At 39.2% G+C, this 24615-nt stretch overlaps 1 protein-coding gene across 1 annotated transcript in view; it reads right to left on the bottom strand.

The window, feature by feature from the left end:
- Positions 1-16032: 16032 nt before the first annotated feature.
- LOC137266418 (homeobox protein ceh-2-like) overlaps positions 16033-24615 on the bottom strand; it is a 24054-nt gene continuing 15471 nt past the window's right edge. Inside the window, exon 3 of the mRNA XM_067801911.1 lies at positions 16033-16248. Coding sequence (XP_067658012.1) covers positions 16033-16248 — 216 coding nt within the window. The remainder of the gene's footprint in view (positions 16249-24615) is intronic.

Genomic DNA, 24615 nt, shown 5'->3' on the forward strand with positions numbered 1-24615 from the left:
TTTACTCCGGGAACGAATTACGGGAAATAATTGACAAAAGCAAGTGAGATGGAAAAGTCAAATTGAATATACTTACACTCATTTATCATTCCAGTGAGTTGGAAAACATGTTACTACAGTTGAAGAATTTGCGAAATCTAATTTGTGACTAGAGTTTTCTATTACTTCCAAATCACCGAGGTGATTATGCATTTAGAAAAATTTTAGCAGAAAGAAATTTGCGACAAGGAAACGCTGAGTTATCGAAGTCATTAATATATCTGAAACGATTAAGCCATAACACCGAACACAGCTATCAACATATTCTTCACATGTATTTTCTTTCACGGACTTTTGTAAATTAAGTCACCATTGATGTCATTGACCTCATGTCAATGATCTTTTTTAATTAACCAGAAATAAAAAAAAACAGCCTATTTACCTTGTTTCCTCGGTTACAGGGATGAGACTGTCTGATAACTTAATATATATCCCGACGTAATAGGATATTTTGTAAGGATTAACGAGGAAAGATATTTTAAGGGGTTCTAACAAGGATGTTGATTTTATAATTGAGTTTTCAGTACTTCACATAAGATCATTTCTTGTGTGCACCAAAATTATGTCCTTTTTTTGGACTAAGTAGATATGCACACATTCTTGGTACTGAAATGCATCTACGTTGTTACGTCAGTACCTTCTGCTCATGGCGTTCACCCTAGGCTGTGCCCTGCATTTAGATGAAGTCAGCATAGTGTGAGGACTTCCTTGTAAGGAAGCACATCTCTCTGTCGATCAACCAAAACATGAGCTTTGTAAATATTTATTTATACAATTTGTTCATGTCACTATTTTGAATTCATCATTTCTGAAACTTCCTTTTTGAAGTTCGCGTTATAAAGACTTGTTTTAGGTTCCCTTGGGTTGGTTTTGTCCGGAAATGACAGAACCCTTTCGATGTAAGTGAGAAACGGTTTTACATTTTACTCCTAATTTTCTGTTTAGATATCCGCATGGGGCTCTTGGTCATCCTACAGAAACTTTGATTCAAGTCGTGCACAACACATGCTTTGTCCGCTAACCAGAATGATATAAGCTACTTTAAACTGTGTTAATAACGAAATGAAAGGGGCAAGTAATTTTAGTTCGTTTTAATTGTAATTCGTAGCACGCATTCTGATTAAAATATACAGCAAACAGTCAGGCATGTCCGACAGTTCATTTTAAGCGTGTTTATTACAAACGTTGTATTTTTCAATATTTGTCTTGCAAGAATGTGAGTTAACATGGAATGAGAACGTATTCTACAGGCATCCGATAAGTAATGGATTACATTTTACATCACATGTTCATGTTCTTCATTGTTTTATCAAAACTGTAAATAGCCTCAGGCATTACTCAGGACACCTGAGAGACAAACCTGGTGTTTAAAACATGCAGGGTCGGATGGTAGCACACCGATCTGCTTAACGCCTACACACGATCGTGTTCAAAATTTGTCTACTGCAACCCATGCTGTAGTCGTAAAAATTGACACCCGGGATTTTGTGATCCAGCTCACTGACTTTTGTTTGCATATGTCATCTTATCTTAAACGCGTCAGTTGTGTCAGTCACCGGATTGTCTGGCCAAAACACGAATATTAACAGACTATGGGTTGAGTGTTTATGAAACAACAGCAAAAAACAGCTTGCTTTTCTCCGTTCACTGTTATCAATACTCATAATTCTTTACATATGCAGTTATCCAGTTTTATGATTATATTTGGCACATTTCATATATTGTATCTATTCGGTAGTCATGAGTGAGTGAGGTAATATTTAACGTCACCTCGACAATATTTCAGCCATTAGTCACTGGTAGTCACGTTTCGGAATGAAAGAGTTCGATTCATCCGAACTGGTAAATAGAGTTCTCGATAAGTAGGTACTTTACCTCAGTGTCTTGAATTGAGTTTTAACGGGAGTTGAGTTGTTGCACTGACAATAGCAATTAGATAAGTAAAGGAACCGAGTTTTCCCAGATGAACGCACAACAAAGAGTATTTCTACACAGACAAGCACGGATGAGTGGTGAAATGAGGATATGGGCAATAAAAATTACACATCTCGGGCACAATGCCCCTCACAAGAAAACAGTACTGTAATCTCAAAGACGCTTATCTTTCTCAATGGATTTGTAATTAAGATATCTGATATCTGATATCATCTTAGCATCACTTGGTGTGATGGTATCTCAATCAGATATCGTTAATTGCAGGGATTTTAATTAGACAAGGCGGAACAACCGATGTAGATGTTAAACGAGACTACTGTCTTCGTCATTATCCCGTTAAACACATCAGAGTGATTACACTTGTATTGGTATCAGCTGGTCAGAAGTGTATATGGTCATTGCGGCTGAAGCAGGTGCCCGTTACACGACATCAAAGACAAGCAATGGTCACCTAAGCCTGGTCACCCCCAGGCAATTGGACTGAAGATCCGAAGATAAAGGCTAAAGAGTGAGGCTTTTTATTTTGTCGTGTATGTAAGATGATTAAATCGAGACTGATTTGAAATTGAGTGTTTAGGAAAATGATATTGAATATCAAGCACCGTTCATATTGACATGCCAAACTAATTAAAGGCCAAAACATAAAAAGTCTTTTCGTTATTTCAGCAACAAACACACATGAGCAGATTTTAATGCCCCAAACGTGATCTTCTCAATTATTCTGACCGTTATGAATAACAGTCATTGAATTGCTGCAAAAAAAAGTTGAATCTCATGATAAACGGTGCATCCTGTCATAATAACTATTCTTTCCTCTTTCCTAGTTGCATGAACGTATAGTTTAAACAATACGCATCTATAGTCGCAGTTTTCCATCTTTATAAATCCAATTTCTTTTATGTATCCTGGTTTAAAATTTTCAGCGATGAGCTGAGAACGTACGGAATATATGCCATAACGAATGGAGCCTTCGACGATTCAAGGTAAATTATTTGGAGAGAGTTAACAAATATCATATCTGGAAAAATATAATGTTACTGAAGAGGAAACAAGCGCATACATTGCCGCTCCCACAAGACGGCTTCTCTAGGGGAGTCGATTCATCCTTTATGGACTTAGGTGGGGTGAACCATCTTCATGTTCTTATCCCATTGTACAATAACATCTATTTCAATATCACTATAATATCTATTTTGCAATATCAACAGACAAAACAAAAAAAAACATTTTAAGAACTAAAACATGTGTATTAATTATCATGATATTATATTCGATTCCGCAGGAAACACACCTATTAATTATGTATTAAATTGATGGACATTAGGTGGAGTAATTTAGCAAAATACTCCCTGTAAACATTTTTCCATGCAGACCTCGACGAACCGATCTTCTGGTGTCGTGGTGGTGATGTTAAAAAGGTTCGTAGGTTAATTTTCTTTTAGTCATACAACATGAGCAGCAGAGTCTTTACTTGTCCTTCAAATGTCAAACCTACATTGTGCCCTTTCATTCGTGTGTTCAAACCCATGTAACCATGCATGTTACAGACCCAGATTTCCAAATCAACATTACCTTGACCCTGCAAATAGTTGTGCACACGTCTTCAGTTCAATGTGCGTCTGTATAATATACGAAGCAAAACAAAACTGATACACAGGAATTTAGATTTCTAAACCATTGCATCTTGATTCCTCTAAGGGGATGAACCCAGAACTCTAGGTGTTATATTCAAGGTGGTGTGCCACGCCCCTATTCGTTGGTTTTATATTTATTTTCGACTCGCTGTGTGCATGCGCAGGGCGCGTAAAAATATTTCCGGTCTAGTCGTTTGCTTTACCGATAGAGTAAACACACTCTAAAGAAAACAAAAAATCAAAACAAATACATCCTTATGCCGATGACGAGTGCAAGTGATCTCACTTCATTTATGAAACAAGGACAGGGATTAGTTAATAAATAGCTTACTTCATGTGAACAAGCGTTTGTATAAACACATCTCCCCCACCACCGTCCTTCCTGCACATTCCCTTCTCACAAATAACTAAAAAGGAGATTTTTTATGCAGTTGCAGCCAAAACTGAACATCAGTTACTGAAAAGCATGTGCAAATGGATGTATGTTCTCATCTATGAATAGCTGTCACGTGTAAATAATCTTCATGAAAGCTTTTATTTAGAGTGTATTTACAGTATCGATACACACACAACCAAACAGGAACTGGCCAGCATATATTTTACATGTTCTGCGCATGCGCACAGCGAGTGAAAAGTAACGTGAAACCACCGAATCGGTGACGCTCACTCACAAACGCCACCAACGAATGCCACCAGCTACCAGGAACCAGCTACCCTAGCCCTTCCTGTAATCCCTCAAGTAGCACCCGTATAGTCTACCTGTTAGTTTTCCTCGCTAACAACTTGTAATGACAAATTCTCCCTCGGTCTTTCTAGAAGTGTGTCTTAACAAATAGCCTATCATGGGATTGCTGTCGACATCTTTCGACCTGATTTTATTGACAATTTAGAGTGATAAACAACCAATTATGATCAGTGTTTTTCCGCTGATACAGTAGGTTGTAATGTGACCGTTAGGGGGCGCGATCACACTGACACCTATACACTTACCTCTGGGCGGGAAATGTTGTTACTTCCGCCATTACGCATGTCATCTGTTGAAGTCTGGTGTTATTGGATTAACCTGCCATTCACAATACTTCATTCATGTCACCTTCGTCAACAACCTTGCAAACCCAACGGGGACTGATCCCCAGTGCTGATCAAAAGTAGGCGACTTAATGGATATAAGGATCCATCTCGTTGTCTAACTTGGTGATGTGTCTACATCCACGGATGGGGGCAAATCATTCACTGTCTCCTCCAGATTCGATTTTAAACAGACTGTTGTGAAACACCTGGAATGTTGCTATGTGCGGCATAAACCAAAACGCACGTTCGCATGTACCTAAACACGCACGTATGCATGCATGCATGCACACTTAATGTAATGAAACGGAATTTGTGGTTTGAAATTGATTTCCTTTTTGCTGTCACAGTTCTATTACCAAAACTTATTGTTTTCCAGGGGTTTTTTAGAACTTCCTGGCGAAAGAATTCAATTCCACATTTCCGGATTCTATAAACTCATTTTCGTTCCTTTAAAATTCTTAAAATGCAACTTTTCAGATTAAGCAATGTGCGGGACAATGTAAATAATTAATATGAATTCAGAGTTAAAAGTTGTTTTTTCTAAATGCCCAAAAATAACTTCATTTTCTTAAAAACGTTTTTGTGTGTTTAGCTTTTGAAAAGGAAAATGTTTGGTTAGAATGAAACATTAAACATTAAATGTTATGAATATTGCTGAGATGTGTGCGTGAATATCACAATGCCGCTAGACAAACTAACGTGTTTTCAAGTATCATAACAAACCTTAACATTTCCATTGACGGAGTTCTCAGTGCATTTCACTTTCATCGCCGTTCACAGTATATAATTGCTTGTTTTATGTCAAATCAAACCACGCCAATTTAACCACTAGCCTTCCTACGGCACGTACATGTCTAAAGTTATTGATGATGCGGTTAGACGGCATGTGCGCATGCGTTAATAACAATAGCCCGTTGACATCGATCAAAACAATCCGTTTTTCGTCAACACAGACAGAAACTTGTGTTTAAATACCTCAAGTTATGCTTTCCCTTGGTATAAATAAATAGCTCTTAATACCCATTATTTCAACCATTGGCAGCACAGAAACACCACTTAATTCTAAACAAGCCGAATTTAATTACCATTATGCGTTGAACAATATGAGAAACACGCGCTCTAATTGAATATATGTTTAACTAGGGATTCTGACTTTCACGGCGTCCCGGAAGCCGAGACATAATCAAATATTGCTGATCATACATCTAGATGCGCATCCTCTTATTGTAGCAGAGTAGGTGATGTTTATTTCGATAACAAAGGCTAGATTTACCCGATCAAGTCTTAGTGGCGCACTAACATAACATATCCATTTGATAATCTAATAGACAACTGAGGACAGTTCCACAGAAAACCTGTACAAGTCACGAACACGGAGAGCAAAGCATGGCCGTTCTGTACTCCAGTCATTAAGGGCCGAGTCTATGTTTGCATTGTAATCCACGGGGCATTATGAGACATATCTGTTTGAAGGGGGCTTTAATTGCACGGCACTGAGCCAAATATTAACATCAATAAAATTGCAATTATGGGTTGGAGGGCATGCTTCTAACGATATTGATTAACTAAAGGGAGAGTTTCCTATTCGTCTCTTGCCAGTTGGGCTGATTCAGACATTATTTCTCTATGTGGTACAAGTAGAATGCAAATGAGACTAAAACGAACTCTTTGGGCAAAATATGGTGAAAACCGAAACACTTGAGAAATCCAAATTTTGTGGCTTCCCAACTTCCGGTAAACAAATGGACATCTGAATTATGGAACAGGCATCGGTTGAAAACCAACAGATATTGTTTAAGAATCACATCAAGTGTTTGGCAAGACACGGGAGATACTAATGCAATGGTTATTTAATTTTCATTACATCAATTGTTCCTGTCATTTCTACAAGGTTTTCTCTATAGAAACTGCGGTGTAGCTGTATTTGTCAGCCTCGAGTGTTTAAAATAGTGTTGTTAAAATCAATTTTTCTTTTAAATCAAAATATGAACTGAAAAGAATCAAATATGAAAAGTGGCTATTATGTTTCTGTTCTGATATCTGTTAAACATTACTACAAGCCATATTATATAACAGCCAAAGATAAATAGTACTGTTCCTTAAGATCCAAGTTTGTAGTGTTTATACAATAATCTATAAACATTTTATTCTTTATGAATAAATGGTAGAACTTCCAACAACTATATTTTGTTTTCTCATTACAAATTAAAATGACTTACAAAGGAAATGCATTTTGTGTGTTTAATTACAGTATATAGAAAGCTATTCGTTTTTATGTTTTGTGCATACATCGCACCACTGCCTTTTATTGGGGACTCTTACAAACAAATTATCATCAACACTGTCTCGGAATTTAGGCTAAAGAGAACAAGAAAGTACTGTTTCCTCCAGAAATTGAACGCCACCGACAAGGAAAAAGTGTTTTAAGAGTATGCACTGCACTCACAGCATAGCAGCATTTCATTGGGTGAGTCATTGGGTCAAGATAAAGAGTTGTTACATAATAACCCCAGGATACAATATTCTGGAATTTGTGCAATTGTTCCTTTATTTTTTTTCATTAGTAAATTTCCTAAAGGGTAGTTAATACAAGAAGTGCAATATTTCACTGTTCGTACAATTATTACCGGATATGTTGTCTCAATTGAAAAGGATTTCTCCAACAATTTTCCCAAGGAAGTCCAAGTTGAAATGAACAACGCTAACAAAGGCACGCACTAATTTAAATGTCACGGTAAACGGTGGTATCCAGACTGATAATTATCCTTACGCTGTAACATTAGCGATGAATGGATAAAATTAAAACTAATTGTTCAACTCGTAAATCTTCCTAGAAACGTGCTTTCAAATCACGTGAGAGGTTCCCAGCATCCTTCCCGGTCACGTGACTAACAAAAAAAAGCGGCCATTAAACAATTTGTGAAATTGCCTGCTTTCAGTGTTGCAATGAGAGTAGAGTTTGTTAGGGAGGTTCTGTTGGAACAGAAGGTTGAAAAAGGAGAAATAAATCTTAGAACAAATTCACAACACGTTGTTACTATGAAGACTCGATCTATTATTGTATGGGTTTCCGCTACAGAATAGAGGCGTGTCGAACTGACACTAACCCGCCCCTTGTCGACTAGCTACAGTATATCCCAGAAGTGCCACTCGCTTAGGCACACCATGAATTAACTCCGAATAATTAATCGTCTCTCATTTGCCAGTACGATACAGCCGTGTTAGGAGTGAGTGATGACCTTTAGCGCACACCATAGTTATCATTGCTAATCTTGTACCGATAATTCCTTCATCTCTGACCACTTAATTCTTCCGACAGGTGGCCGCCTCGTTTTGAAACCGAACCAAGGGAGCAGTCATTGAAGAAATAAAGGCTGCAATTAGTCAAGTCTCGGACCCTCCCCCTAAACATCGCTTTCTATACTTTGTATTGTGCTCTATCAAAGACGATGTTTTTCTCTCATGTGACCCAAACTGACACGTTGTAATAAGGGTTATTTACTGCTGAGTCGGATACTCGTTTTTAAAACAAGGGGATTATTTAAAACCATTGAAGAAATGGCATTGTGGAAATATGGGATTTGGTTGACAACTTCATAAATGTACATTTAACAGTTAAAGAGCATGTGACTCCCACACTGACCCCTCTAATCAGAACAGTATCATATGTACTGGAAAGTATGTTTAATTATATACACTTCTTTACAACAACATAATTAAAAATAAACTGTAAGGTATAGGCACGTTAGTTTACAAACGGGGCATGTTTTAAATATGTAAGCTTCAACGTTTCCCTATAATTTATGTACAGAAAAATATTCTGTTGAGAATGCATTGATGATATTTTGAACGAAACATACATCGTCATACATCTTTAAAGGTATTTTGCGTGTGTCTGTGTGTGTGTCTGTCTGTGTGTGTTTTGAGGCAAATCGTTTTCTCTGTCATCTGTTCAAGAAATCATGTTCTCTGAATGAAACCAATGCCAATATCCTGCTTGGTATTAAAATATCCTGCTTGGTACTATTTTAGCTTCTTAAAACCAACTACAAATGCCATCTTTGCCCATTAATGCAATCAGTGTAGCTATTCCCGTCGTGTATAAGCCAGTGTGAAGATGTGAGGTATTTTTCTCCCTTTCAAGAGAATTTGGTAGGGGCACTAGAGGATGTCTACAGCTGCCTTTCACCGAGGGGGTGTAAGCCTGAATCAGACGTGTGGTACCCATATTACATGCCAGATATCACATCAGCTGTATGTCAGGAAGTGAGCAGATATGTATAACAGGCGGCAGTGTAGCAAAGTGAATGAAGCATTCACCTACCACGCCGAATCCCAGGGTCGATTCCAACAACGCCTATGTTCTTATGACCGATTGCCAACGATCACGCACGCTCTCTCTGACACCCTGTATCTCCAAATATATGAGAGTTATTTTTCGCAAATGTTTATGGCCCCACCCTAAAACCACATTATGTTCAAAACATCGTTCTCTTCAGTGATCAGGGTGCGGTAGGGTACCCTAGTGCTATAGCGTTCGCTCATCACGCCGAACACCCGGGTTCGAGTCAAGGATAGTATTGATACACCGAAGTCACGTCAAACTAAAATGTGTAAAAGTCGTCATGCATTTTAACCGAGACATCATCGATTATTTAATGCTAAATATGTTTTTGCAAACTGATTTGAATGTGTAGTTAAAGTTGTGGCTACTCATAGATGAACTGGATGAAGCAAGCGGAAGGCATAAAAAGAGACCGATGGTTGTAATTTTCTGCCTGTGTCTTCACGTTACTATTGCTTCCGCGTGTGAAAGTTGCCACTCGGTGGTAAGGGCTGTGAACCACAGAGAGACTGAGAAAAACTGCCGTGTACCCTTAACAATCACATTTGACAAAAAAAAATCTTTCAACAGTGTGTAATCAGTAAGCTGAAATCTATAGCCACCGAAACACTGCTAAATTAAGACCAACAACGTGCTACTATTGTCCAGTGAAATACATTACAGTCCAAAAATACATTATTCTTTGCATACTGTGTTTTCTTAAGTCCGGCAGTTTACGTCACAGTAAGAACCAGCATGCCAAGGAACTGTCATTTAAATGATGTAAATCAAATTTGCTAGGGCTGCCATTTAGCCGAGCTGAGTGTCCCTTTAATGGTGGATATACAGATTCCTTAACACAAGAACTGGTGTTTCTATGTACTTTGACTTGATGTTCTCACCATCATCAACGGTACATCCGTCAAATTACAACTGTCAACATGACTTGCATGACTAACGACACTATCTCCCATGGTGTACAACGTCCTGCTTGAGTGCTTTAATGAGAATGGTCACCCCTTGGACACTTCGGACCGTACCCTGACCGTGTACCGAGACGGGGTAGCTAGCTTAGAGTCAATCGTAAATTACGTGTCAAGATAGAATTTGTGTCGCTAAATTATTTCCGATTTCCTTGAGGGACAACAATGGCGGAGTACTGATCCGGGATTTGTAGTATTAAGGAGAAAACATGGTAGCATTATGAAGGTCGTGTCAAGGTTCGCGACCCGTGAGCAAGGACAAGAGTTTCCTGATGTCTTTCCCGCCTTCTCTTTGAGACGTACAATAACAGCAGACGGCCATTCAGGGTTGTCGTATGGCGGAATGACACCGACTGATTGACAATCGTCAGCGAGGAAATCTGCTATTTGCTATTTCTTGCTGTTCTACATTCTCAAGCCGAAGCTATTCACACCGACCCTGTCAGGATTTAATTGAATAAAAGATGGGAGACATGGTTGTCACTGAGAATTAGCCATCTTTCTTTCTCGAAAGCTTTTCTTTGCTGAATCTCACCTCTAATTGGCAAAGGACAAATTCTAAAAGTTCAGTAAATGAAACTCCCGATTAGAATCTTCTCTTGGCGTTTAAAATCTTGCCATTAATTGCTTAGTCTTCATTGGGTTGTATCGGTGCACTGTGATATGCTAATTTGTATCACATTCATTCCGACAACCAGCATCTGGACAAACATAGCTTCCTCACATCTGTAGTTTTGACATCTAGAGTTGTATTGTGTGTCTTTCGCAGCAACTGATTCAGTTTAAAAATTTACTATTGGTCAGTTGACAGGATATTAATAAAGAGATAAATGTCATTAGATTGCTTGTTGTAGTAGCGATAGAATAATGATTGAAGCATAGAATACGTTTACTGTTAGCTGCGTCGAATAAACGTATGATACTAGTGGTCAAGACAGTAGCATAGAATATATTGGTAGCCGGGATGGTAGTAAATTAAGAAGAAAACATGATAGTAGTACCATAGAATGTTAATGTATTTGGTAGTTCTTATGGCGTAGGCTTCACATAATTTGGAAATAACATAGAATATATCTTTGATGATAGTTATCACTTACCCAAGAATATATGATTACGTGAAGGTATAGGCATTTACAGAGGTTAAAAAATTTCATTGCCCGACGCCCGGGACAAGTCAGTTTTCATTTCGGGAATGAAATAATGGTATCTTATTTGTCCGTGGGATACTACATAATTTCCGATTACGGTTTCAAAATGCAAATAAACTTGGATTACATTTTATATCTGCTCAAACTGTAGCCTTTATATTTCGCAGTGATAATTAAGTAGTCACCTTTCTTTGCTGTTTATCATTTTTCGATACATGTGAATAGTCCATTAACATTATCATCAAATACCTTCAAGTTGTTGATTTATTCTTTCATAATTACGTCATCATGATTATGTCATAAAATCAGGGCAAGAGGAAAATTAGTCAGGGACAAGTTACTTTCTTAAAGTCACTTTCCCTGTGGCAAGTGGCGTTTGAAAAAAAATGAACCCCTGAATTTTGTGAACAGCTGTCGATGAAATGTTCTTACTTGGAGTTTTCCGGGCGATGCAGAGATGGCCCGAATCAGCTCCCATAGCCGTTTATCTCAGATTAGATGTTATTATTTATCTCAGATTCAGGATAGTGCTCTAAATCAGATACATCGTTATCATTTACCTGGTATAAATAGTTAGCATGCATCCTTGATTGAGAGCTGAACTCGATATATTCTATTATCTCTCGTGAGAATATAATTTGTTTGGGTCAAAATGCTGTCATTTTCTCAGTTGAAGTGTTGTTATTCATCTCAGATTTGGGGTTCCTTTATTTCGGGTAAATAGATTATCCTTTACCCGTGATAATTAGTCATTGATTATCATGGATTAAACGTTATCATTTTTTATATTAATATTTTAGTTTCTAGTTCTGATTTATCTATTATTAAAAGTTTTGTATCTCAGAATATATTGTAACTGGTTATTGTAATCTATGCATTAACTATTTTTTTCTGAGGAAAACATTTTTTGACAATTTATCAAACTATTCTGAATGATTCTGGATTAACAGTAATGGTTAAAAACTGTAACTGTCAGACGGGTACACAAAGCACCAATTGTCAGACTTTCAATTTTGGATGACCGCTAGAGAGTATGGTCGAATCCCGGATTTAAGTCATCCCTCTAACGTTCTAGAATCGTTCTGTGACATAGGCATTATCACAAAATACCACATGTTACATTACAATCGCAGCACTAATCTAACACAGATTTGAGACCTCGACATTGAATCATACAGCTGTTTCCAAATGAGCTCTTTCTGTTATTATGTTAATAAACAGACCAACATATTCAGTGGAAAACTACAAATGACCAAGAAACAGTTTAACTTTAGGTGTATAAAATCTGTTCATCTTGAATAACACACCAGTCATCACAAGGGATAATCCTGCAAGATGTGACAGAAGTACTGGTTAATGTTCATTTAAGGCCTGACCATTACGTTTCCTGATCCATCTGTTTGAGCTCCTCACGTGTTCTTTTATATATTTTGTAGTTTTTTAACGACCGTCAGCAAAAATCACCTCTCCTTATAGAACAGGTCGAAATAGACGTCTTAATGTTCTTTAATAATTCTTCATAAAAACGCCATTTTTATAAGGCCTCGTTGAATTTACTTTGACAATAGAATGCCATACAGGCTTGGCCAGACAAGGAAGCTAACTCTAAGCGATACTCTTAACAGTATTGACCATTAATTCGATCGAAAGGGACAAAGCAATATTTAGTTGTTCTGCAATCGCTTGGCTGTGTTGTGAGGTGTACTGTAAACGTTGGTTCGAATCCTATATGTACCAGAGTATGGGCTGTGGTCTGTCAGTACCATACTCGCCTAACCAGTGTGTGACACGTCAAGCACCTGCATTATTTTGAGCTATCCACCCTAAGCTCATACCTTAACTAGTTAATTGAAATGACTGAGATTAATTTACCAGACTCATTAATGCTTATAAGTAGTCATGTTCACAGCCAATCAAAGGAAGAACTGTGGGTGAAATCAACCACAGCAGAAACATGTTTGAAGATGACTCAGTCTAGCCTGATTGCAAGATCCGCTCAGCCAAACACACCGACTTAGAATCAACACTGTGCTCTGGTTTTCTGATACTAGATCTCACAATGTTACTATCCCTGATGGTATTCTCCTAGCCTTACGTTTTATCTCTGAACGTACATGATTTTGTAGTAACCAACAAACCCTAATTAAACTGAAAAAGAGCCCCAGAGAGACCAGAGATTTAGACCAGGGGAAATCTAGATTAGCTTCATTTAGGTCTTTAGCATTGCAGACAGGTATAGGGAGTAAGAAAAAATATGGTTCAGGGGCTGTGAGACAGACCAACATTCTTCATGAAAAGGCTTTGCGTCCACCTCGTTATAATGTCACCCTGGATATAATGTCATATATTCTCCCAGACAAACGGTGGCAATATAACCAGGGTATACTGCTCTGACCATACATCCATCACAAAGAATCGCTGGAAGCTTACTTTTTCTTTTTTGAGAATATTGTAACGGTATATGTCGAGGTACGAATATGCAAGGCTGTTAGTGTCATTTGCAACAAAATAAATAGTGTGAGGGAGGTTTTACACCGCTTTTAGCACTATTCTAGCACTACCACAGCGCGAGACACCAGAAATCGGCTTTACATATTGTGCCCATGTGGGAAAACGAACCGGGATCTTCGGCATGACGAGCGGACGCTTTAACCACTAGGCTACCCAACCAAAAATAAATAAATCATCAAAATAAATAACCATGAATAAACGTCTTTTAAAGCAATCAATTTTAATGGAATCAATATGTGTGATAATATAGCGTAACAAACAGTGAAATACCCGATACGATGAACAGTCAGCGCTGAGAAATATACATGTAACCAATAACGGTCAGCATCTTGAAACGAGGGATCACATTCAGTGGTTGCATTCATTCATAGATTCACTTTCAACACACAAATTAAATGTTTATGAGACATGTGACACAACAATCTGTACTCAATAGGGTGATCTGTGTCTCTCATCATGTGTACAAACGTAAAGCAGTTATGTCATCCTTGTGATAATTATAAAAAAAATCAATCACCATAATGTATATTCATCACTTAAAAGTGAACATTTATCTCCATCTGACCATGTAAAGAGGGTGTAATCTGGCGATAAATATCAATATTTCAGAGCGCGAAGCAGTGTATCCTTCACTATACAGGAATATGTGAACATTTTACTGTCATGCTGGGGGTGCGAGGGCTGGGATTATATCGAAGAAAAGGAAATTATGCTATGGACCAAACTATTGTGTTCAGAACAAAAAATACATTTAGGCTTATATTTTTTATATCTTTCAAAAAAAATATCTGGTTCTGTAAATGTATATATGCCATAAGAATGCATTGGGTATTCCATAATGGATATGAGAAAAAGGAATATATATTTAAACAGATGAAACATTTCCAAAGGAATGGAATAAATGTGACATTTTACCTTAATTTCTCTTCATCATCTGTTTCCTCCTATTCTTCATCATTTGCATTTTATCAAACTTGCAAATCCAGTATCTCCCACCTTCTCAGAATGGCATTTATATAACTGCCTGTGATATGTTAGTAGTGTGATTTCGCGTCATTCTAACATTATGTGATGGTAAGTAATGTTTAAAAGAGTCAAACATTACTCCGCCCAGACAGTATAATACCAACAATTCTCACAAAATAATGTTGTCTCACAGAATAGTGTTGTCACACATACTTTGTAAACAGTTCAAACATCACTCCACCCACATTGTCTACTACTAACAATTCCAACAGAATAATGTCTCACAGAATAGTGTTGTCACACATACTTTGTAAACAGTTCAAACATCACTCCACCCACATTGTCTACTACTAACAATTCCAACAGAATAATGTCTCACAGAATAATGTTTTCAGACATACTCTATAAACAATTAAACATTACTCCGGACAGACAGCCAATTACTGGCGATTCTCGCACAATAATGTTGCACAGAATAATGTTTTCAGACATACTCTATAAACAATTAAACATTACTCCGGACAGACAGCCAATTACTGGCGATTCTCGCACAATAATGTTGCACAGAATAATGTTGTCACACATACTATGTAAACAGTTCACACATTACTCCGCCCAAACTGCCTACAGAATACGAATGTCACACACCAAGTGTCTAATATATATTATGTTTAACTTGAACATGCCCTGTGAATACAATTCAGCGCGTGGTTCATAGCACTTTCATACCAATAATTAATTTCACGATTCAAGTAGTACATTATTCTACATTATGTTTTTCTCAATCCATGTATATCATTATCAACGTAAAATGTGGATTTCTGTGTTTTGGCCTTTTTATATGAAAATGAAATATCGCATAATGTCAAGAGGCTAACAGAACATTATACGATACATGGATATATGTTTCGCCACATGAAGGGATTGTCAGGCTCACAGACTGGATGGTGCACGAGGTAGGGGCTTTGGTTGATGCACCCTCTATGCTTGCTCATGTTTCATAGACTGTACACCAACCCATGGGCATCTTACCGAACACTTCAATGTTAATTCGAACTGAAGCATGGGTACTGTATAATGATAATTAGGAGTACCAGTATTCGGCAACAACCCAACACTAATAACACGAAGTACCAAAAATTTCCACCGTTCGGTATTTCCAGCTGGTAACATAGAACATGATACTCGCCTGTAAACGGGGTACATCAGTCAATCAGAAAACGGCATTTTTGCGTGAGGTAAGATATACCATATTGTACAAGTTCATAAGTTTATAGGTTCAGTAAAATCAGCCTGGGGCGTATAGTCACTATTACTCTTCTTTGGTCAAGTTAAATCGTTTAAATCGCCTCGGTGGTATTTATTTGGTTACAGGAAATGACGTTATGACACCATAATTCATTCACTAACGACAGCTAGTGTCACGACACGTCCACCGTTGCACATTCGTCATCACTGTCGTCGGCAACGTCATCGTCTTCGCCACAGCCACGTGGCATCATGTCCTCTGCCAGAGCCTCGTTCTCGGATTCCTCGATTGCCTCGGACTGGTCAAGGGTATGAGGGGGCGACGAGGATCCTTCCTCTGACTTGACACGCTTGTATTTGGTTCGCCGGTTCTGGAACCATACCTTCACCTTCAAAGGAATAGAAAAGATAATTAAAATGCATCCTTAAAATGCAGTATAAAACGTCAGAGCACCAGTCTCGATCAGTTCTCGAAAACTAATCTACTGGGCAAGGTTGATGGGAGTTTTAAGAATGCGTCACAGAAAATTAGTAAAGATAAGCACGAGCTGCAGAAATACTCATTCCATAACACAGTTTACACACACAACTTCCTGAAACCCATGTGTTGTTTTGACCATAAAGAGAATGGGTTAGGATGAGCGTTTTATAAAATACACGCAGAGGGGTTTGTGCGAGAGACTAGTTCAGTCCGTTGATGACAATCGATTACAAAGTCAGTTCTAGACTAAAGTTCACTTTCTGAATATGTATATTTTTTATAGTTAAATATAAACCCATTTAAACTGAAAAGGAGCCCCAACGAGATCACAGAGAACGTGAACCCATGTGAATCTAGACTTGCTTCATTTAGGGCTGTAGCTATGTAGGATGGGCTAGGCAATAGTAGGAATAATGTGGTGCTGGGACTGTGAGACAGACTAAGTCAGTTCTAGCGTTAGCCGGAGGTGGGTTTGTTGGGGTATACCATGTATGAATTATAACGCCCTGCTCGGGGGTTCCTAACAATAGTAATCACACTTGGCACTAATCTACCTTCTCTTACAACAACACTGCCTATCAGTAGCGCTACCCCGACTGAACATAAACAACATACAATGGAAACATCTTACAAACTTGATTATGCCCCAACAAAGCCTAATGCAGCCCTCCCTCGTCCCTATGCTTTGTCGTCGGGCAGTAATTTCGTTGAAGGTGTCGTTCCGTATAGAAGTTTTCGCTGACGTGTGTCAGTCATCCCTGACGCTGTTGGGGGGACTAGTCCGTCACGCACCCTCGGCTTTTCCAACCGTGACCGCACACAATATTACAGGTTTATCATTCAAATCAACTATTTTCTCTGCGCGACGGTAGCTGCACGTATAATGAGCTAATGTCGCCCAGTCCGACAACCACACACATACTGGGAAGGTAATAAATGTACTGGAATTAGACACATTTGCTACAAATAGAGCCTATTTTCTTTATAATTTACCACTGAGTTAGAAAATGTCATGAATAAAAAGACAAAGTTGATTTCTTTCCTAGGTTTGAGTTATTCTTCAGCAAGGTGACCTGTGACCACAATCCTAATAATGGTGTCTTTATGAGAGACTTATCGGCTCATTCCACTGAAATGCATAGAATTTCATATTCATTTTCATATCGGATTGAATGTAACAAAATGTATTTAATCATCAGTCAGTTTTTGTTGTTAAAAGTTAAATTTTAAAGAAAAAATATCGTTGTACTTGTTGCCATCCATTCGTGCTGGTTTGCATCACTGCCTCGTGAACTTAATACCATCTATTTGACACTTGAAAAGAGAAATGTTCTTTAAAGCGCTGCGTGAAGCTAGTCAATTATTGGACGTTCACAAAGCCAGGTTTCCATGTGCGTACAGTGCGTAATGTGTATACAACACCTTACACTAAAATAGTAAAAGTGATACCCATGTACGCGTAAAACGTGATGCGTAGTGCGTGAATTTGCTGACGCTCAAAAAGTGTGGGAATACGCACCACGCAGCAATAAGAAGGACGGAAGTAGGGATTCTAAATAGATTTTCCCGATGTCACGTGGTTTTCATTACACGCACATGAAAGAAAGACTTGATTTAGCGCATCACATAGCTTTTATATGCATACACGTGGAACTGGACTCGACGCATACGTTATATGCACTTTTCACTACGCATCACGCAATTACGCATATAATACGTACGCATGGAAACGTAATAGATTAATGCATAATAATAAGAAGAATGAATTTATATAGCGCCTGCTTCCAAAAATAAGTATTTGCTCAACGGCGCTGAAAGAGTGAGAGGGATAGTGTGAATAGATGGGTTTTTAGGGCTTGTCTGAAAGAGTCTTTACAGTTGATTTCTCTGATGGTAATACATTAGTAATGGCATTCTAGAAATCTCCAGTAAGTTCCCTTTCAGTTGTGTACCATTTTTCAGGATGAACCCTGAAGCATAGACTAGCGGAATCACAGAAAAACACAGAGAGAATGGACATGCAGCCTCACAGCGCAAAGTCACTTGAACCGGTATTGTTATTGTTAAACGTTATTGTTAAACGTAAGCATTGCGTTTTATCACATTACCCCAGCACATTTGTGCATTATTGTTGACTAGTGTCTCACACACCTGAGGATCTCGTCACTCATCTAACAAATATTGATTTAAGAGTCTGCAAATGTGTTATGTCTTGTACGTAAATGTACTCCATACCATGAGATTTATTACCCATCCCTTTGATTAAAACAAACAGTAAATCAAAAAAGATCTTCCGGGTACATTGTTTTCGCAAACCCAGATCGCGGATCACAAAGAGCGTAATTAATTTCTTTGAGTACATTGTATCTTATGAGTGGACGGAAAAGATATTTCTCAAATCTACAACATAAAGCTATTCCATCGGAGCCTTCAACGTAATACTTGTAATTTTACAAGAAATCCAATACATAATCAAAAACTTTAAAAATCAAATATCGATATAAACTAAAGAAGTGGGAGAATAGCCCTTTGTTTTTGTTGGGTTTTTTTCTAAAGTCGTTAATGTCGGTATACATTCCATTCTTTTCACAATGCTTTCACTGCGAATGGGGATTGCATCCATGTTAACTGTTACTTAGAGAACACCATGTCAGGTTTTACAGGCTATACACAACATCCTATTATAAACCTAATGCTGTAGTTTCCCCCATTCTATTCGATGCTGTGTGGTATTTAAAAAGACGACAGGGTAATTTATCATACCACGACAGTATGTCAATGAATATAAAATACAGTGTTTACATTGCGAGTCTGACACTAATCACGTGGTGTGACGACACCACAACTACAATATATGACAGATAAACAATTTTCGGGTCAAACAGCAGAAAATGACACGCAGAAATTGGCTAATATAAATGCATATCTCCCTGCGTGTCAATGCAGAGGCTGAAGTGGACCGCAGCGGGAGGGTTGGGGTAGGGGATGGGGAGGTAAGTAGCTGAGGATGTGTCAGATACCTGCACGATGGAGCTACTGATGGGTGTGTGGGGGTGGGGTGGGTGGGGGGACAATCGGGGGTGTAGATAGATACGATGTACATTATGAGCAGACTTTGTTGATACAAGGATGGTTGGGTGAGAGGTGGGTTGATATAACAGGGACAACGCGTCTCTCGTATACTCACGAAGTCGTGTTAATATAGCACATAGTTTTTGTTGTATACTACAGTAGCCTATTAAAGCCATATGATGTATTACTTGCCCCCTCCTAGTGTGGAACATAGAGGAATTAGCGGTGATAGCACCATGATTATAGCATAGATAAATAGCCTGGCTTGCCTGCTTAACCTGCCAACTATACACCAAGGCATTACAAGATTTGATTGGCCCCTGCATGGGGCTTGGCATGAATACAGACTGGGTGTCACAGGCCATATACACCCTGCCTTTATATGGCCTGGGTCCATCACTATATACCACATCTCCTGCCGTTTGCCATTGTCATCCCAACCTAACCGACCGGCGAGGAAAATGACTCTGACAGATTCATTCATGGGATTTGTATATAGTGCTGAGCGATTCATAATTATACCCCTCCTATTAATGCTGTTCGGCATTAAGGAGAAGTGGTAAGTTGTGAAATATTTTCCAATTTCGACAGCAAAGTAGTCTACTGACAAAGGAATTTAGATATGGAACGACAGAAATTTCAATTACCGAGGTGAAAAGGATAAATTAAGCATGAACACAGAATATTTCATTTCAAAAATTTATTAATGCAGTATTTCTACAACAGACGGCAGTGAGCTAGGGTACACTGTCTGGACGGGTAAGACGTCCGCTAGGGTGCACGTAGTTAGGGGTACGGCAAGGTAATTGCACTGTTAAACTTAGACTTAACGCTGGGGTACCTCCATTTTGCAGCACCATACGTGATGTTCCTCTAGCCCTTGAAGCATAATATATTAGGTCTTGTAGAATAATACCCTTGCTCTAATAAGATAATGTAGCTATTGAGTGCTGCACTTTAATAACCATATGGGAAACACTCTTAAAGGATGGGGCACCTGCTAAACTGTGGCAATAAATAAGCCGTTTAGTGAAAACTGTTAGCAGATCGGGCACCCGCTAAACTGCACTGTCGCAATAGATCAGCCATTTCGTGAAACCTGTTACCAGATCGGGCACCTGCTAAACTGCACTGTGGTAATAGATCAGCCATTTAGTGAAACCTGTTACCAGATCGGGCGCCTGCTAAACTGCACTGTGGCAATAGATCAGCCATTTAGTGAAACTTATCAAGATACCGGGTACACCCTAAACTGCATTGTGACTTCAGACTGTCTATTTAGTAAAACTTGTAAAGAGATCGGGCAACTGATATACTAATATACTATACTATGCCATGGCTATGTGGTCAGCCTGTTAAAAATGGGGCAACAATTAAACTAAACAATGGCTATAGGTTTTATGAACCAATACATGTCTAGAGATCGGACACCATGCATGTTGAATAATAGCTATATGACCCGCCCAGTTCATCGAGATGCTGCATTTTGGGTATCGATCACTATATCATGTTAAGCGAGCGACCAGTGTATTGCACTTTCACTCTGGGTCTCTCACCTGTCAAACGCAAAGTGGACACTTTCCATATTGCCATATGGTAATTAGGTAGGTCAAAACCATCGTTTCAAGTGTTCAATTCACCATTTGCCTACCATTAACAGTACAAGACAATTTCAGAGACACAATTTGCACAGTTTGCAGTTCAAATAACGAATTGTTGAGTGAACATAGTATATCGCAAAGGTCTTCAAAAGTATTTTAAAAAAAAAAAAACAAAAAAACAGTACGACTAACGTCAAGAAATTGCCACTTGTTAATGACCCCGTCTCAAAGGGCTTCAAGCATTGTCATCAGCTCCATCTATTTGTTTTTTCAGACATGTATTTTTTATTTCGTGGGAAGGGGGTAATATTAGTCCAGGGTTTATAGGAGACATTTGAAATTATTCCCCCCAAAAGATAATAACCAAAATGCGAAGATGACAATGAAAAGGGTGGTAAAACATCTACTGTATTATCATGCAGTTAGCCGTTGGAAGTAAGGCGCATTGACATCTTAAGGAACTGTGTCCTTCTTTGACAAAGCTTGTTGAGATGATAAAAGAACATTATCTCCCTTCATTGTCGTCATTCCATCCGGGCACTGTGGAAGGTGTGTCGGATAATGGCGGTCACTTTCAACAACATGTTTGCCAATTAAGTTAATGCTCCTCAAAGACGCAGTTTGACCAATCTGTGAGAGTACAATGAGGTGTCAAACAGGTGAAGGGATCAGTGTTCCGCCAGGGTTGGGGTAGGGTAGCGTTGGAAGTGGGAGGGGAACGAACGTGAACATAGACATACGCGGGCGATCAAGCTGCGCATTCTCGAGAAGCGTCAAAGACGGTGTGAAACATATCGGCGTGGATGTTCAGGCGACGGGCTATCAGTTACCCAAGCCTTTATGTTCGTCAACTACAGAAAAGGAACAATCCATGGCTATTCAGCAACGTGTTGACAAATACGCGGAACAAATAGGTTTGAAAGGGTGTCTTGTATCGGTAGGGGCCAGAGCGAGGCCGGATCTCGCAACACTTTCCCCGAGAAGAGCAAACATCGGGACAAGCGAGCTGATCGCCGATACGGACAAATTAGACTCAGATAAAACCTGTATTGAAGTTGAACACGGTAATTGTAAGGCCAACACCTGATATTGTCTGAAGTGTCTTTACCCTAGCACGTCTGAAGAGGTCCCAAACGTGTCCCTCAAACCCAGGAAGGACTTTAATCCTGCTTTCCTCATTACCAACAAATTATCATGTTTAATGCGTTCCTAATTGCGAGCACGCGCGGGCTATCAACGATGAAGAGCTACACAAAACTTAGTTTTGAAATTAAATGGTGTCGATTGTTAGATATCAGGTCGCCTATCCCTCCACCGAAGGCGCGTTGAATCTCGAATGAGAAACGTGCTAAACTGCCAAGCGACGTGAAAAGGGTGGATCTGCAGGGGCAGGCCAGATGACACGATGGGATTTGACGATGATGTATGGGGTACAGCATCACGGGGGAGATGGGCGAGAGACGTATCGGGTAGCTAGTGCCATCCCTGTGTGTTGACTTGTTTAATAAATGTATAAAGCAACCAATGAACACGGATAATGCACGATGACCCGTGGTCAGTGGTCAAAGACCAGGAAATGACGGCATTTACCGCATGGGATCAGTTTCCAACAAGAGATCACTTTTTGTATTAAACTCCCACCACGTGTTTTATACCGACATATGTCAGCAGCACCCGTAGTTACCTGTGTTTATCGCGACTCTGTCTCCCCCGCCCGATTATCCTCCCACTGTGTAAAGTACCCCGCATATTTCACCTTTAATAACAGCACTCAGTTGGTAGACGTAATGCACACTATTGCCCTTAATGTCTTGGTCTGTTTGTACTCACTGACTTTCCATACGTGTTTCATCTTGAAAATAAAAAATAAAGCACAAAGTATGAAAATAGTCTTTGAAGGGCATTTAGAATGAAAATATGTAAAGTTTCTTACAACATGTTTCAGATCCTGTCTACAGAAAAGATCGCCATTATATTGCCGGAATATTGATATGAGCAGGGTAAAACTTGACCTAGTTACTCACGGACAGAAGAAAAGGGATTTTTAAGGACGTCGGCTTTCTGCGGTCAACTGAGATCCACGGAGCACATGTCGTTTAATACATATACAAAAATATGCATAACCTATACCCAGTCGTCACCAGTTCTCAATCAATTTGGAAAAATATACAGATTCATTGAGTAGAAATGTCCCCGTTCGATGGGAATAGCGTGAACCTTTTCGCTGTATCAGCACTATTTCAAACAGCGATTCAAAGGTAATATAGTATGCGCAGAGTCGACCCTTGACTTGACCGTACAATGTATGTGAACGTTAAACATGCGTTATTAGCCCCTCTGATACAAAGTCATGTACCCCATTTCCCCCCTGAGTAGTGCTAATCGCGCACGTGTTAATACCAGAGTACCAAATAGCCCTCATGTCCGTGTGTGTCCTGAATAGCGTGTATCATTTGTACTGGGCATGATCACGACACACTGGTGAAGGCCGATATAGATAAACATCTACCACAATTGGGCCAATTACCATTTGTTAATGTTATCTGATAGCATGTAAATTATGTAGACACCACAAAAGTTGTGCCCCTATTGTAGGTAGACGTGCCGCTGCATCCCAATAACTTAACCTTGACCCAAGGGCCAATAACTCTGTGGTAAATCGTGCAGGTTAATCAAGCAGCCGCTGTAAACACGACGTGTTCGATTCTTGTCAAGCCCCGCGACAATTATTCTGATTTTCATTAGCCCAACATTATGTTGAAGATTCCGTCTAACTAGCTCCTTAGTTCAATGTGACGCGAATCACTGACATAATAATTTGACAAATCTTTGAAGGGTCTTTCAACAAGGAGATACGACGATAACTCGGCGGAAGGATACAAGAGACGGGGCCTCATCACTCCGCGGTGAGCCGACCGCTTCAAACATCTTACAACGCACAAATATGATTGAACAAATAGCAGGAGAATACTTGGAAAATATTTTTCCATTTCACGTGATATCGACCCATCATCTGCCGTCAAAATACGTTCCCCGGAGTAAAGAATACGGCGTGGTTGAATTTCGCCTCATCGAGTCAATTACAGACCTCCCGATGTTGATTTGAGTCTCAAGACTTGGGTCTTAAGCAGAGTAACATCCACTTAGATGGACCGCCATTGTACCAGTCTTTATTGTCTAAATGCGTTTGAGCACGTAAAGCAAACTTCTAATTACAGTTTGGTGGTGTAAATGAGATAATCTGCCCCAATCCCAACACGGCGAAATAATTTAAGCCTAATTCGACAGAAATACCAGACCTAATTTCCTTCTTTCTGAAATCTGAAAAATTTGGACGTGCGTTATATCTGCAATGGGTACTCATAGGAATCAATGGCAAAACTTTATAGCGGAATTTTCATTAACCCATGGATGGAGGGCCGTCGTATTCAACTGCAGAACTCTCCAATGTCGGAGGCTCAATGAGTTGTCACAGATGACGGGCAATATCACGCGCTCTTCTAGTGAGCGTGAGGTTGATTTCCGATCGCCGTGTTTTGATAAAAAGCGTCTGCTCGCTTTACAGTTTGCCTTGCGGGGGTAACACTGAACCCACGACCCAA

Source organism: Haliotis asinina, chromosome 15, assembly GCF_037392515.1.
Source record: "Haliotis asinina isolate JCU_RB_2024 chromosome 15, JCU_Hal_asi_v2, whole genome shotgun sequence".
Classification (NCBI taxonomy): domain Eukaryota; kingdom Metazoa; phylum Mollusca; class Gastropoda; order Lepetellida; family Haliotidae; genus Haliotis; species Haliotis asinina.